The sequence below is a fragment of the Crotalus tigris genome, unplaced genomic scaffold (genome assembly GCF_016545835.1).
Source record: "Crotalus tigris isolate CLP2741 ecotype Arizona unplaced genomic scaffold, ASM1654583v1 scf7180000024343.1644824, whole genome shotgun sequence".
Lineage (NCBI taxonomy): Eukaryota > Metazoa > Chordata > Lepidosauria > Squamata > Viperidae > Crotalus > Crotalus tigris.
This window is the reverse complement of record NW_024100513.1, coordinates 1,150,118-1,165,138: the sequence shown is the minus strand read 5'-3', so window position 1 is coordinate 1,165,138 and position 15,021 is coordinate 1,150,118. Positions and strand designations below refer to the sequence as shown.

Sequence of the window (15,021 nt, the reverse complement as noted above, 5' to 3'; positions counted from 1 at the left end):
TTGTGACCTTCCCAGTTGGCTTCCAACAAGCAAAGTCAATGGGGGAAGCTAGATTTGTTTAACCACCATGTGACTCACTTAACAACTGCAGTGATTTAACAACTGGAATAATAAACAACTATTAAATTGGGTGTGACTCACTTAATTACCACCTTGCTTAACAACCAAAAGCCTGGTCCCAATTGTGGTCATAAGGCTAGGACTTCCTGTAATGGAAGTGTCCATGTTTTATTTCTCCATGGAAACGATTTGCTAACTTTCCTCTTTGCTACCACTCCAAAGAAAATGGTCTTCAAAGGGTACTGCTCTATTTTTTTAGTTCTACAAGTTACTTACAGAAAGATTTTTGAAAGCTGTCATGGATTTCTGAATGTCTGGTCGGTCAGGATGATAATCCTAAAAATAAAAATTCAAAGGGAAATCGTTTTTCAGCTTGTTTTGGAATTAATGTCATTTCTGTTAATAGTGGATTAAACACTTAAGAAACTTTCCTCTTAACTACTTTGATTTAAGCAACTAATCTTTAAATAAGATCATGCCAGCAAGGAATAAATAATTTTGCAAGAAAGTTTTTGCTTGATAGGAACCAATTTTATGAATGTTGTCTTTTCCTATATAAATACTATTTAGACTACTCTTTTTAGAACAGAAAATAAAACCTAGGCACTGTCAGTTTTTCAAGAGATAATGATATAAATTAATATGAAACAATTAAAAATATGATTAATGGCACAATGTGCCAAAATTCTCAAACTGAATATTTAATTTAAAACTAAGATTATACATACATTCAACAATATTAAACTAAAGCTCTTAATTCTACATTTAATACTGAAGACTTGGCCTTCAAGCAATAGTAACTAATATCTAGCAGATAAACTGATTGTGTATAATAAAACTACAATGGCACACTGCAGAATAAACTAAATGAGCTTTAGCATGGGAATATATGAAAAATATATGCTTCACAATCCTCTCTTGAGCTGATTAACATTCAACTATCAAACATGTTCAATCATCTCTTCCTTATCTTGCAAAAGTATCAAAAAAAGCCACAAAATTTAGGAAAAGGGGAAAAAAATCAGAAACAGTATCATTACCAGTGGCATTTCTACAGTGCAGCTTCATATTCCTGAATCATAGATACAAAGTAAAACTGGCTTTATACTCGTGTTATAGATTTCACAAGTCAACTGAAGTGAGCATCACTTCAGGATCAGAGTGTATTACTTTGTCTTCAAAAATACAATCAACTTTAAACATATAATCTAGCATTCCCAAACAATTAGTTCTATGATCTCAGAGGAGTAAAAACAAAGTACTGTACTTTGTTACTCATTATCTTTGAAATGCTCTTTTGAGATGTTTGTCAAATCACCATTAAACTGGAATGCAAATGCTGTGAGGATATACTGTACCTCCATGTGTCTTTCAAGCTCTTTGAGTAATGTGGGATATTTATCTAGACGCATAAAAGGTTTGCTCAGGCCTGTGGTCAGTACAAGAATCCCAGGGCTATTGGCTCCTTTTAGCTCCATGAACTCTCCTAACTCTTCACTGTACATACAGAAAGAAAAGTAAATAAATATTTGAAGTTTAAATGGGGAGTGGCAGCCAGCCATATTTGTAAGAAATTTTCAAAAATATTCTAGTTCAGTATCTTCTATATGTAAATCTGCACAATACTGCAGCAAGCTATGGCTTGTTCCAAATGTCAGTTCAACAGAATCAGAGCATACCGTCAGATTATTTTCCCCCAAAATTAATAGCTATGATTCAGCCTTCATTTATTTAGAGCAAAACCAGGCCATCCACAATACTAGTGCTTTAAATCTCCTTCAAATCTTTTTGTCCAACATGCGGAAAGTGAGGCTGGGGGGAGGGGACCAAGCTATCTGCAGAAGTGGAGGGCCAAGTACTGCAAAATCCTGAACCCTGCCTGCCATGCATCTTCAACACACCTTCTAGTTTAACATCGCAGGACTGATCACCTTTTAAAAACAACAACACAAAGAAATCTATATTACTTTTTTTTCATAATTCCTGAATGTTTTCCAAAATTCTTCTCTGCATGTGGAAAATAACCAAACAAGGCAGAGACTTGATACTGTCATTATTCACTTGATTATAAACAGACATCCTATGAGAACTATCAAGTACCTCTTTTCTTTTCTTTTTTTTTTTTTTTTTTGGTTTACAAGAGGGGCAAGTAGAATTTTAATCTCTTCCTCACTGGATTATGTTTAGCTTTCTTGCAGAGCTTCACTGATCTCCCCTAATACCACTTTGAAAGACAACTAGAAAGAAATTGCTAAAAAAAGCTATCAATATTTCTATGAAGAAAAGAGATAAAGTAGAGGAGATGGCCTTATTCACTACTATTTTCATAACTAGGACAGTTCCCTCTTTATCAGTGACTATTTTGATTCTTCAGCTAATGAAACTGAAGCCACTTAAAGCACAATTTTGATTTGATTAATTACTTCAATTTGTTTTTCCTGTGAAAGAACTTTACTTTGGGATTTAATATGAATCTTGGAATATACAGATATTTAATTTAATCTGTTTTCTTGGATGATAATTCTGTTCACAAAATTAATGTGTAGATAGTTCAAAATCATAGCTATTTTAACAAAGACTCTTTATGTGAGAAGCATTACGCAGCAAATTCACAATCTACTGAACTAAAACAGTAAGCAGAAAAATAAGATAAAACCAATTCTTTAATTGCACAAACAGATCCCTGCAATACAAAAAATAAATTACTATGTATCATTTACTCAAAGCAAGTTGGCTACACAGAATCATTTTCCACTGTTAAGTTCTACACTTAGAACCACTTATTAAGGAGTAAAACTCTATAAAATCACTGAGACTTGTTTCTGAATGCATGTATATAAAACTGTAATTTAAAAAAAAGAAAAGAAAACAATGAATTAAAACATGTTAAACTTGTCCTCCAAATTAAATCTAATCAATTGTCATTTTAAGGTATAAAATCGCTACAAATTAAGAAGGATGTTTTTAAACCTCCAAGTACTTTCTTCAGAAATCAGTCAGTAAACAATAGAACAAGAATAAACATATATAATTATAAGCCAATGCAAAACACTGAAAGCCATAACTTACACTTCCAGTTCCTGCCTATAATAGATAGAACATGAACTCTCAGAACTGAAAGGTCTAAAGATGTCACACAGACAATGCATGCTCAAGACCTTCCAGCAAATCTTTGACTCACAAAATGATCTGAGCTCTTGACTGCCGTTCCACACTGAATGACTTATTCTGAGGCTGTTGCTTCAAGTATGACATCATCCCTATGTTAGCAGCCCTTGGGAAACCACACGAGGGAGGGACAATAGATTGACTCAGATCCTTATCGGGATCCCACATGCCAATTAATCTCTCATAAGTGTGATTTTCTAAGCTTCCCATTTTGAAATTTGATATTAAAAACAACAAGACTAATGCAATAGTTAGATATTATTTAAGTTTATGCAACTATAATTTAAAAATCAGCAGTGGTGTCTGTTTACAGATAGGATTGTTACTTTGAAGCAATAAATCTGAAGTATTATATGTTTTACATCTTATTCTTACTTGTATTAATTTTTGATCAATTATATGCCACCAAATGTTTTACTCCTAGCAACCATAATAATTAAAATAATGCCATTTATTTATATACTAGTTTTCATACCCAAGTTTCCCCACGAAACATATTACAATAAAATCATAGCATAAAATTTTTGAAAATACACACTTTTCTTCAAAATGTATTCTATTAACAGTGCTTTCATAGGCAACCAATTTATCTCAGACATTTAAACTGGCTGGCTTGATGACAACCCTTTATAATATAAAGAACAGAATCCCTGAAGTGAAAAATAATACAGGTGTCATGTTGGGATCGCTGCGTGGAAGTGCTTTTATTAGAAAAATCTGGGCACAAATCCTTCCCAGCCAAACCTATTTGTATTATATTATGCTTCATCAATTATAAAGTCCCTTTCATTCAGGGTATCATTCTAAATTCTAGAATAGCCACCAGGCAAAATTCTAATTTTTAATGGCTGTTAAAACAAGTTCAGCTACTTGCTACTAACTCTTAAATTCACAGCACAGTCACATTAAAACAACTCTTCACACACACACTTTTGATAACAATGATAATGCTACCATAAACATTACTAGCAGGGAATCTTTAGAAAAAGTATTTTTTTCCCCACAAACTTCAAAACTACCTTGGTATACGTAATGCCAGCATTTTTTTCCAACAATCAACTGTTATCTAATATGAATATTGCCCCACTTGCAATAACAGCATGCTGCTGAGCAATCTCTCCATGCAGTAACTTGACAATGTTTTTTAAAAATATGTAACAGCAAGAAGAATAAAAACAGTTTCACTAGATCAGACCAAAGGTCCCAACAAGTTCACATGCAGCCTTTAATAGTGGCCAACCAGAGTCTTCCAGAAAGTGCACAAAAAGGCTTTAAAGCAATAATCCTCCTGCTATCCTGCTCCTGCTAAATACTTGATATCCTGTGGCATTCAGCCTCTAAACTGCAGTGTTCCTCACAGTCATTTCTCTGTATTAATTATTTATAAATCATCTCTCAAAACTACAGTATTTTTTCCAAGGGAACATATAAAATATAACATTAAAAAAATAAAGTAATAATATTAAATGCAAAGACATGCCCAAACTCAAATGTTACTTCAACCAGCCATTCTACTATAAGATCTAAAAACAGATTTTCTATCATGTATTTATTAGATCTCTAACCACCCATAAAAGCTATCAAAATGCTGCATTAAATGTTTTAAAAGACATAGGTAGAAAACCATAAAAACCAAATGAAACATTAATTTAATTTAAAAGGCTAAAAATAGAATGTGAGCTTTAAAAACTCTTAAGGAAAAAAAATCCATTGTTGGTAACACTAGAGAAGTCCTTTTCTCACCCGGCTACTAACAAACTAGGCCTCTAAAAATGCCTATTGCTGCAAAAAAAAAAAAAAAAAATCTCTCTTGCAGATCATAACTAGAATGGTTTATAAATTGTCCAAAAACAACAAAACTGATAACCTAAACTTTTAAAATAGAATGGAAAAAAACTTTTAATGCTTGGTTTAAAAAATAGGAAAGAAACCACTATCTCTTATATTCACTTGCTGAATTATCACTTATGATGAGTCCATAAGCAAAGTTTCTTTTAGGTTACATTATAACTATCCAAATCATTTGAAAAAAATACAGTCCATAAAAGCATATATAAAGCAGTTTTTTCCGAATCATTAAACAGCCTTGGTTGTGCACACGCCCATATGGAGAAATAACCAAGAACCACCTTTTGAAGCAATCGCATGAGAAGGATGCACCTGTTTCAACTATTCAAAGAGAGGCACTTTGCATGCATTCTGCCTTATGAAGCATCTCTTTCAAAGGATATTGGTGTAAAGAATATACGAATTAACTCAGTCCCAAACCATTCAAGTTTTTAAAGTTTAATACCAGCACTATTCATTTTCTACAATTCTATGTATGGATATACTGGACTAGAGAAATCTTTGATAAGATTCAGCAGGACTCTTCAATTTGAAATTTAATCCAGTTTTGGTCACCACCATGTAAAAAAGATGTTAAGACTCTAGAAAGAGTACAAAGAAGAGCAACAAAGATGATTAGGGGACTGGAGGTTAAAACACATAAGGAACGGTTGCTGGAATTAGGTATGTTTAGTTTAATGAAGAGAAGGATGAGGGATGATATGATAGCAGTGTTCCAATATCTCAGGGGCTGCCACAAAGAAGAGGGTGGACTTCAACTCCCAGAATTCCTGAGCCAGCATGGCTCAGCTTGGAAACTTCCCCCTTTTCCTCTTAGAATGACTGGCTCAGGAATTCTGAGAGTTGAAGTCCACGAGTTATAAAAGTATATGAGTCAGCGGTGTGCTGCAGCTACCAAAAAAGCCAACACAGTGCTAGGATGCATTAATAAAGGGATAAAATCAAGATCACGTGAAGTGTTAATACCACTTTATAATGCCTTGGTAAGGCCACACTTGGAATACTGCATCCAGTTTTGGTCACCACGATGTAAAAAAGATGTTGAGACTGTAGAAAGAGTACAGAGAAGAGCAATAAAAATGATCAGGGAACTGGAGGCTAAAACATATAAGGAATAGTTGCTGGAATTCGGTATGTCTAGTTTAATGAAGTGGGATGACATAATAGCAGTGTTCCAATATCTCAGGGGCTGCCACAAAGAAGAGGGAGTCAAGATATTCTCCAAAGCATCTGAAGGCAGGACAAGAAGCAACGGATGGAAACTAACCAAAGAGAGAAGCAACCTAGAACTAAGGAGGAATTTCCTGACAGTTAGAACAATTAATTAGTTGAACAACCTGCCTCCAGAAGTTGTAAATGCTCCAACACTGGAAATTTATAAGAAGAGACTGGACAGCCATTTGTCTGAAATGGTATAGGATTTCCTGCCTGAGCAGAGGGTTGGACTAGATGACCTCCAAGGTCCCTAGCTACATATTTTAAAGAAACTATATTTATTTTCAAGTCCAACACAAAAACATTGCTATTTCCATGTTATGTATGACTTAAACTTTTCAAATGCATTTCCACTACAACCAGATGAAAACATCAAGGCAACAGGCTTATATTTATTGCCAACATTATTTCTGAAACAGAAAAAGAAGCAAAACATAAATGTATAAACTCTTCCTTATTTGTATCATTTCTAGATGCACATACCTGTGTTCTGTAAGAACAGTTACTGCAGATGGATGATTGGCACAATACATAAGGTACAAGTTTTTCATTTGTGGCATGAGATTTAGAAAACAACCCCCAACCTTCTGCTGGGCTTCAGGCAACCTGAAATAAAAGAGCACAATGTACCTTTTTAAAATTATCTAAGACCCAATGCCTTCAAACTTATCAGGATACTGATGACACTGATCTCAAAAGTCATATAAATATTCTTATTTGGATGGAAAGATGATGAGGGAAACAAAGTAGCAGGAAATAGTTTTACAAATTATTTAATATATCTGCCTATCACTTTATAAAATATTATTTTCAATCAATAATTTAAATAGAGTAAACATTAATGTTATATTTTACACTAATTACTATTTGGTATAATTCAATTCAGTTCAAGGTGACAATCATTTTAACAAATACGAAAAAGGGGAAAAGAAAAATAAAGCCATTCTTAAAGTGAAGCCGGGTCTCCATTAGCTTCTGAAAGGAAGTAATCATAGATGGTTTCCAGATTTCAAGAAAGAGAATATTCCAGAGTGAAGGTGTCAGCACTACAAAGGCCCATGAGGACTCCATAGTTCTTGACATATGCTGAAAGTCCTCACCAGAACCATCTTAGTGATTTATCTACAATGGCAAAAGTATCTCAATCTCAAATTATTTAAAGGCATATTAATAAAAACTGAAGAGTTGGTTGCAAGATGAATGGCTACTGTATATGTTTTAAATAATAAAAAATGAAATAAATAAATAAAATAATAAAATAAAATGCAAAATGTGAACCTGGCTCACTAGCTATCTAGTGAGTACACTTGCACGAATAATTTGGAAAGTAGTGTACAGCCATTCAATCTGAAATGGTACTCTTGAAATACTGGGGGATTTTGTATTCTGTGGTTAAACAAGGTTTCAGTAAAGACTGTTTAAGTTTACAGAAACAGTCATGCTTAATAACAGTCCTAGATAAAACAGACCTGGAGGTTTCATTTTTAAGATTGTATCGTAAAGCAGTACATTTGGGACATATTGTTATTCCACTGCAACTATTTATATGGAAATAGTTGCAATGGAATAACAATACAGAGTTGGTACATAACTTCAGTAAGAATAGAACAAATATCTCACAACTACCCAACAAAATGTTGGCAAGGTTGTCACCAGAGGGAAATCTTTTTCATCTGTGGTGAGCATATGTGAAAAAATAGTGCTTTTTTGGGGAAAAAAATATTGAAATAATTAAGAAGTAAGATTAAACAAACAAAAAAAAATAGAATGTGCTCCTGAAATGGAATTATATTTTTTCAAGGAATTAATGCTAAATTTCATAATAAGGAACCATACTATATTTTTATATTTAGCAGCTAAATTAATAATGTGGGGCAGGCATGTCAAACTGCTGGCCCGCAGGCCGGATGTGTCACGCTAAAACCGTGCCCACCCCATTGCCGGCACTGGGGGAAAAGTCACAATACGTCACACGACATCACGTGACACCGTGAGTTTGACATGCCTGATTTAGGGGATGCGTTTGAAGATCATCTGGAAGCTACAATTGGTCCAGAATGCAGCAATATAGTAGTAGTTATGACTGTTTTTCAGTATGCCTGGGTAGCACCATTATTCTACAAGCGGCACTGGGCTTCCAGTGAAATTATAAAACCCTACATGATACAGAACCAAGTGATCTTCAGGATGACTTTTTCCCACTATATCTGTAATTCCTTCACACTCCAACAGATACAGCACACTTTTGGACCAATTTTGAAACTACCATTTTATGGGACCTAGACACATGCCTTTTTTATGGTGGTACCTACACTCCCAAATAATCCCCTCCCCTCCTCAATTTATGGCTGGCTCCAATCCTGCAAGCCTTTAAAAGACAGTGAAAGCATGGCTCTTTCTTCCACGTTTGCATCACCATGAAAAAAGTTCTCATCTGGGGACATTGAATAAATTTTGCTTCCTGATTACATATTAACAAGTTTTTAACTAGCATTGATATTTTGGCATATTTGTTTTTAGCATTTCTGCTATTGGTTTTTTTGTCTGCTCCCAAAATCATATTCTCCAAGTTGGGTGGAAATGCTATAGATAAATAAATATTCAACAGTGGAAGTTCCTCAATAATTTAACAATTGAAAATTGTTAACAGTATGGTTAATTGCTCATCTTTAAAAAGAGGTCAATTGCATGTTTATCAAATCTGAAAATATTATATTATTACATTAATACCTATAATTTTAATGATCTTTGCTGTTATTGGAAGTAAAATAAAAGTAATTTTAAAAGTTAGTGACAACACAGAAAATGCAATGAATAAAATTGTTCTCTGAATTTTTAGGTATATAGTTACAGTATATAGCTACTCTGACATTTTATTTGCCTGTAGGTTTCTAAGCACAGTGGTCTCAGGCCCTAATAAAATTTAATTTGAATTTTATATAAAAAATTAAAAGCAAGTTTTATATAGGAGAACAGAAATGGCCTTACATGAAGTGTTCATCAGCCATTAGAGAGAAGAGAGAAAAGTGAGGAAGAAGCTCAAGATAGCTCTGCTTTGATTTACTCAGTATAAGTTCTTGAAGGGCCTGTTTCCTGACTTGGTCTACTTCAGAGCTGATAAGTTTCATTTTTGACTTATATAAAGATTTATTTTATTTTATTTAGAAGATTTATATAGCCATTCACTCTTAATGATTCCAGGCAGCTTACAAATAATAAAACCCAATATAAAAGAATAAAAAACAATACCCCCACTACTTACTTAGTGCATTCTTCTAAAGACTGCGCAAGCATTTGTTGAAAAGAACTAATTTCTTCTAGGTTTCCCATTAAATATGAAGTATCTGCAGAATTTAATCTGTAACAAAGTAAATAAGAACATTAAAACAAAATACTTCTTTAAAAAAAGCAAAATCTTCCAGATTAACCTTGGCTTCAGGGAATTGTCTTGTTTACTTGTCAATCCTGCCTTTTTGTCAGGCCCAAAAGACCAAGTCCACACATGATTGGTTCAATTAAACTGATTTAATGCTAAAAGCCTACATATAGGAATCTTCTCAACTACGATCAGCACTTGGTTACAGATGGATAAGGGTCAAGGACAATCAAGGGGGGGTGGATTTAATTTATTTGTGGCTACATAGGGATTCTAGGTTGATCCCTTTTTTACTCTGCCCCCAGTTTCTGCCATTCCTTCTACACTTTTGCCCAACAAAATACAATAGAACAATTTGCACTGACCACATATTCTATCTAAAACATTTTCTCCTTTCATTTAGGAAATTGGTTACTCTCTTCCACCATAAAATAATCCATATGTGAACATGTAAGCAGTGTAGACAGAACTGCAGTTGAAGGTGTGCAATATCTGAAAAAATTAGAAAGCAAGTAGTATCCAGAGCAGACGATAATAGAGGCAATACAACTGACTCTTATGAACAGACTAATTCAATATACTGTATAGGGTAATGCCATCTAAAAACAGTAGTGATAAGTGATCAATTTTTTTTTAAGAATGGCAACATATTATTTCTATGTGTCTTTCTGACTGGTACTTTTCTAAAAAACTGCTCTCATTCACTTAACAACTCATAATTCTCAGTTAATTATTGCCAGGGCTTTTTTTGTCATAGAACACCCAGAACGGAGTTCCAGAACCTTTTTTGGATGAACCTTGTAGGATAGGCAAGAAAAGCACTGATTATTGCAATGGGGAATGCCAAGATTGCTATCATAAGTCAGTCTTGCTTTATGACTGCATCGCTTAGTGATGGAAACGTTGATCTCAATTGTGGTTGTAAGTTTACAACTATGGTACTAACCACGTCCAACACTGGCTCTGAATCTCCCAACTAGCTCTAACACTTTTTATGGCCAAATGCACTTACTTTTCACTAGTTTGCAAGGGTCGTAGATAGCTAGAAAGCATCATCTGTAATTCCTTAGCATATTCATTTTCTGTTTCCAGAATATTCTGTAGCACCTACAATGCATAAAACTTTAAATCAGATTGTTACAATTAAGAAACATTAAGAAAAAAATCAGTCAAACTGGATCAGTCTCCCAGGAGTCTTATAATCTTCAGATATTATACAATGCAGCCAATTTTTAGCCTGCTTGGTGTATAAAACAGTTATTCATGCTCGAATGAAAACCTGATGAAACAAGGGATAGGCTAAACCATTTAAAACTGAGAATTCGTAGATTCTTTCATTAGTGTTGCTGAGCTCAGTTTGGGGGCCTTGAATAGGCCTATTCATTGAAAAGGGGAGGAGGAAGGGAGACTATTTCTGAGTTCATTCTTTTGTTGGTAACTTGACTCCTGCCCCAAAGATTAAAATGTCTCCATTCTGCACTAAGCACTAGGAATGACAGATGTTACAAAGAACTTATAAACTATGAAAACAGCAGTTTTAAAGTACAGTACAAAAAAGATTTGAAAACTACAAAATTAGAAAGATTAGTCCATTTAAATTTTGGAAAGTAAAATGCAATAGCATACAATCAGCAGATTACTGAAAGAAGTTTAGGCTAAACAACAGAAAATCAGCAAATCATTTTCCAATCTAAGAAGAAATTAGGTAATAATTGACTTAAGTTGTGGGAAGGAGAGTCTAAAATAAGGATCCACCAAGCAACTCATTCAGCCAGGTTTTCAAATACTACAAAGATTATCAAATGCTACCAATACATTCTGTTCTGTTTTCTAATTGCACAGATCAAATTGCTATTTAGAGACAATAATCATAAAAATGCATTTAATTTAAATATGTTTTCTATTCAACTATCTATTTAGGAGTTGATAAATTATTTTTTGAAGTTAAAATAAACAGTTATCCTCTCTAAATTGAACAAAGATTATATAAATAAAACAACTTAATACTGAATATGAATTAACAAAGATAATAACAATTTAATCAAAGCAAAGTGCATTCTCAAAAAAAAGGGTTCAATTCTTTAAATCATCTTACATTTGCCACACTCATAAAAAAAACTGCTTAAAAAGCCTGTTTTAATTTTAGGGTTCATTCAAAAAGTAATACATGTTTACTTTTTACATTCTCTCTTTTACACAGATGCCATATTTATCACCAATGCAGAAAAATTGTGCGCTATAATTGCAGCAGTAAAACTGCACATTTTAGTACAGCACATTTTACATGGCTGCACTTAGTAATTTCTGAGGTCCCCATCACATGTTTCTACTTTAATAATCACCTTTCTCCTCTTTCCTGTTTTTTGCATTCTGAACTGCTACAAGACCCCATATTCCAACCTGATTCTGAAAACCCCATCACCAATTCATGAAATTAAGTACTAAATGTGGACTGCTTTCAAAGAGATGGTAAGCTTTTACAATGTGGATTTTAAATGAAACGCACAGAGAATCCCATGTGAGCAATCCAGTCAGAAAGCACAGGAAAAAATAAAGTGCATCGAAAGTTCATTCACGCAAAATCTAGCTATTTTCCCTAAAGCAAAACCTCTTGAACAGCATTGCTTTAAAATGTAATTTTTTAAAGGTGTCTTCCACTGTTAGGTATACCGAAACCCAGATCTATTTCACAAAAACATGAAATCTATAATATATTCCCTAATGATGAATTTTGTCATGTCACATATTTAGGAACTATTGCTGAAAACATGATTTCCCCGCTTCTATGTACACTACATATATGTCTCCATCGACAGCTCAGAGAAATGATTTAAAAATTCTAGCTTATACAGAATATGGAATGATCTAAATCAAAGATCCATAGTAATCCTTGTACGTTTATTTTACTTTCTGAAATAATCCAATGTAGAACTCAACTTGGTAGCTCTATATCAAGATTATTTAATATTAACCTAGATGATATTATACCAGTTTCAAAAAAAGCTAGAAAAATAATTACTGTATACCCAAACCATTAATCAATTACAGTCTTAATCTCTGGGCCACTGGCCACTGCACCCATTATTTTAGCTCTATAAGAAACATCAAAGAAAATATCTGGATGAGTTTTAGTTTTCTGGAAAAAATCAGCTAGACAGGTCTGAAACACCTGCTATAGATTTTAATTGTCATATGGCAAAAGGCATTCATTTATTATTTTGTCAATTACATGGTCTCATTCTATAAGCTGTTGTGAGATTTTGCTATAATCCAACAGATGTTCAAGAAAGATAATTATTTTCTCCTATCAAAAATGTGGTACAGGTATTATAACCTAACCATCACAAATGAAGAAGACATAGTGACTAAAGTATTAAATATATAATCTGTTTTTATCCTTTTACACCTATCAGCATCTTGTTCATTTTTTTCCATTTTAAGATTATACAGTTGGAGATTGGATGATGAAATATAAACCTTCATTTTTGCAAATTTTTCAAATTTTGGAAAGGTGGCAAAAATGGTAAATTTTATTATCGTTTTGCCACATTCTGAAATAAGACTGGAAATGCAAACAAGAGTTATAGACAATTCTTAGTGAACCATCTGGATTTTCAAATAGCAGAAAAAAAATTGTGGTAAGAAAATGAAAATCTGGGAGTATTCGTGATTATAATAATAATAATAGTAAAGTTGGAAGGGACCTTGGAGGTCATCTAGTCCAACCCCCTTCTCAGGCAAGAAACCCTACACTATTTCGGACAAATGGCTGTCCAGTCTCTTCTTAAAAACCTCCAGTGTTGGAGCATTCACCACTTCTAGAGGCAGGTTGTTCCACTGGTTAGTTGTTCTAACTGTCAGGAAGTTTCTCTTTAGTTCTAGGTTGCTTCTCTCCTTGATTAATTTCCACCTATTGCTTCTTGTCCTGCCTTCAGGAAAATAGCTTGACACCCTCTTCTTTGTGGCAGCCCCTGAGATATTGGAAGACTGCTATCATGTCATCCCACGTCCTTCTCTTCATTAAACTAGACATACCCAATTCCAGCAACCGTTTCATATATGCTTTAGCCTCCAGTCCCCTAATCATCTTTGTTGCTCTTCTCTGTACTCTTTCTAGAGTCTCAACATCTTTTTTATATCGCAGTGACCAAAACTGGATGCAGTATTCCAAGTGTGGCCTTATTATCAACCAGACCATCTAGCGCATAGATTATGACTAACACTGAAATGAAAAATTAGAATCAGTATAATATTCCAGCGTATCCATTATACTTGCTGCTAGGTCTCAAGGAATTTATAAAATCTTTTGAGTCAGCAAGATAAATATAGATAGAACTGCAAAGGTAGGCTCATTCTATTACATCTTTGATGTAATAACATCAAAGAGGTGGCCTCTGGCAGCACAGCCCCCCCACTAAAAAAATTAATACTGAAGCAAAATACTTGATGCGAATGGTATCGACATAGTAATGATGTTATATAATAGCTTTGGGAATAATGAGGAATATTCAAGAGGCAGAACAGTAGTACAATTCTATGTATGTCTTATGGTACCAATTTAGTAATGCTGGGTTTTTAAGATAATTTAAATGTAATATTAGGTATATATCAACTGTTATCCGTAGTTGTATCCCACCATCAGCAATGTTCAAAATGGACTCAGTACTGTAAGTATCCAAACTGACAAAGACAGTATTCAGAGACAGAGACAAAGACAAGACTGTATAGTATGTGAATCTTGGGCTCTACAACTAATAGGAAAATGTTGGGAAGTAGTTAGTATGGACATCTGCAAATTCAACAGTGACTGCAACTTTAAGGCCTCATTCACAGAAGATTAATGGAAGACTTGAATGGTAATAGCAGGGAGTCAATTCAATAAATATTTGGTCAAAAGTGCAGGAATCAGAGGGAGTCACATACTCCCAGAGTAAGAGTAAAGCCTCTGGGTCTATTAACCAAAAATGAAAAAGAACTCAGAGATATAAGTAATAACAATAAAAATGAAAAATACAGTCAGAAAGCAGAGAAAAACAAACTAAAAAAAATAGGCACGTGATTAACTTCAAAAATGAGGACCAACTGAAGTTTACACAAGGCAGCAAATTCATCACTCAAATGAGAAGGGATGTTGTCTTACCTGAACGCCTTTTCTCAGTACGGAGATGGAGAATCCACCAATGGGTTTTCTCTGTCTGCCTGCTCTTGAGACCAAGTAGTCAAACCTGACATGCCCCCTCTTGCTAGGAGATCCAGTCTTGACGATGTAAGGACTAGGTGTTGGCTCTCAAATTCCTAATAACGGCCTAACTGACCTAAGGGTGAGTGTGAATTCTCCTTCTCCATACTGAGAA

At 34.1% G+C, this 15,021-nt stretch overlaps 1 protein-coding gene across 7 annotated transcripts in view; it reads right to left on the bottom strand.

Moving 5' to 3' along the window:
* ARHGEF7 (Rho guanine nucleotide exchange factor 7) overlaps positions 1-15,021 on the bottom strand; it is a 142,233-nt gene that overhangs the window by 71,170 nt on the left and 56,042 nt on the right. For all 7 annotated transcript variants that reach the window (XM_039326742.1, XM_039326738.1, XM_039326737.1 and 4 more), the window contains exons 7-11: positions 10,680-10,774; positions 9,554-9,649; positions 6,775-6,897; positions 1,419-1,557; positions 337-396 (exon numbers count right to left, since the gene is read on the bottom strand). In XM_039326742.1, the coding sequence (XP_039182676.1) occupies positions 337-396; positions 1,419-1,557; positions 6,775-6,897; positions 9,554-9,649; positions 10,680-10,774 (513 nt within the window). The remainder of the gene's footprint in view (positions 1-336; positions 397-1,418; positions 1,558-6,774; positions 6,898-9,553; positions 9,650-10,679; positions 10,775-15,021) is intronic.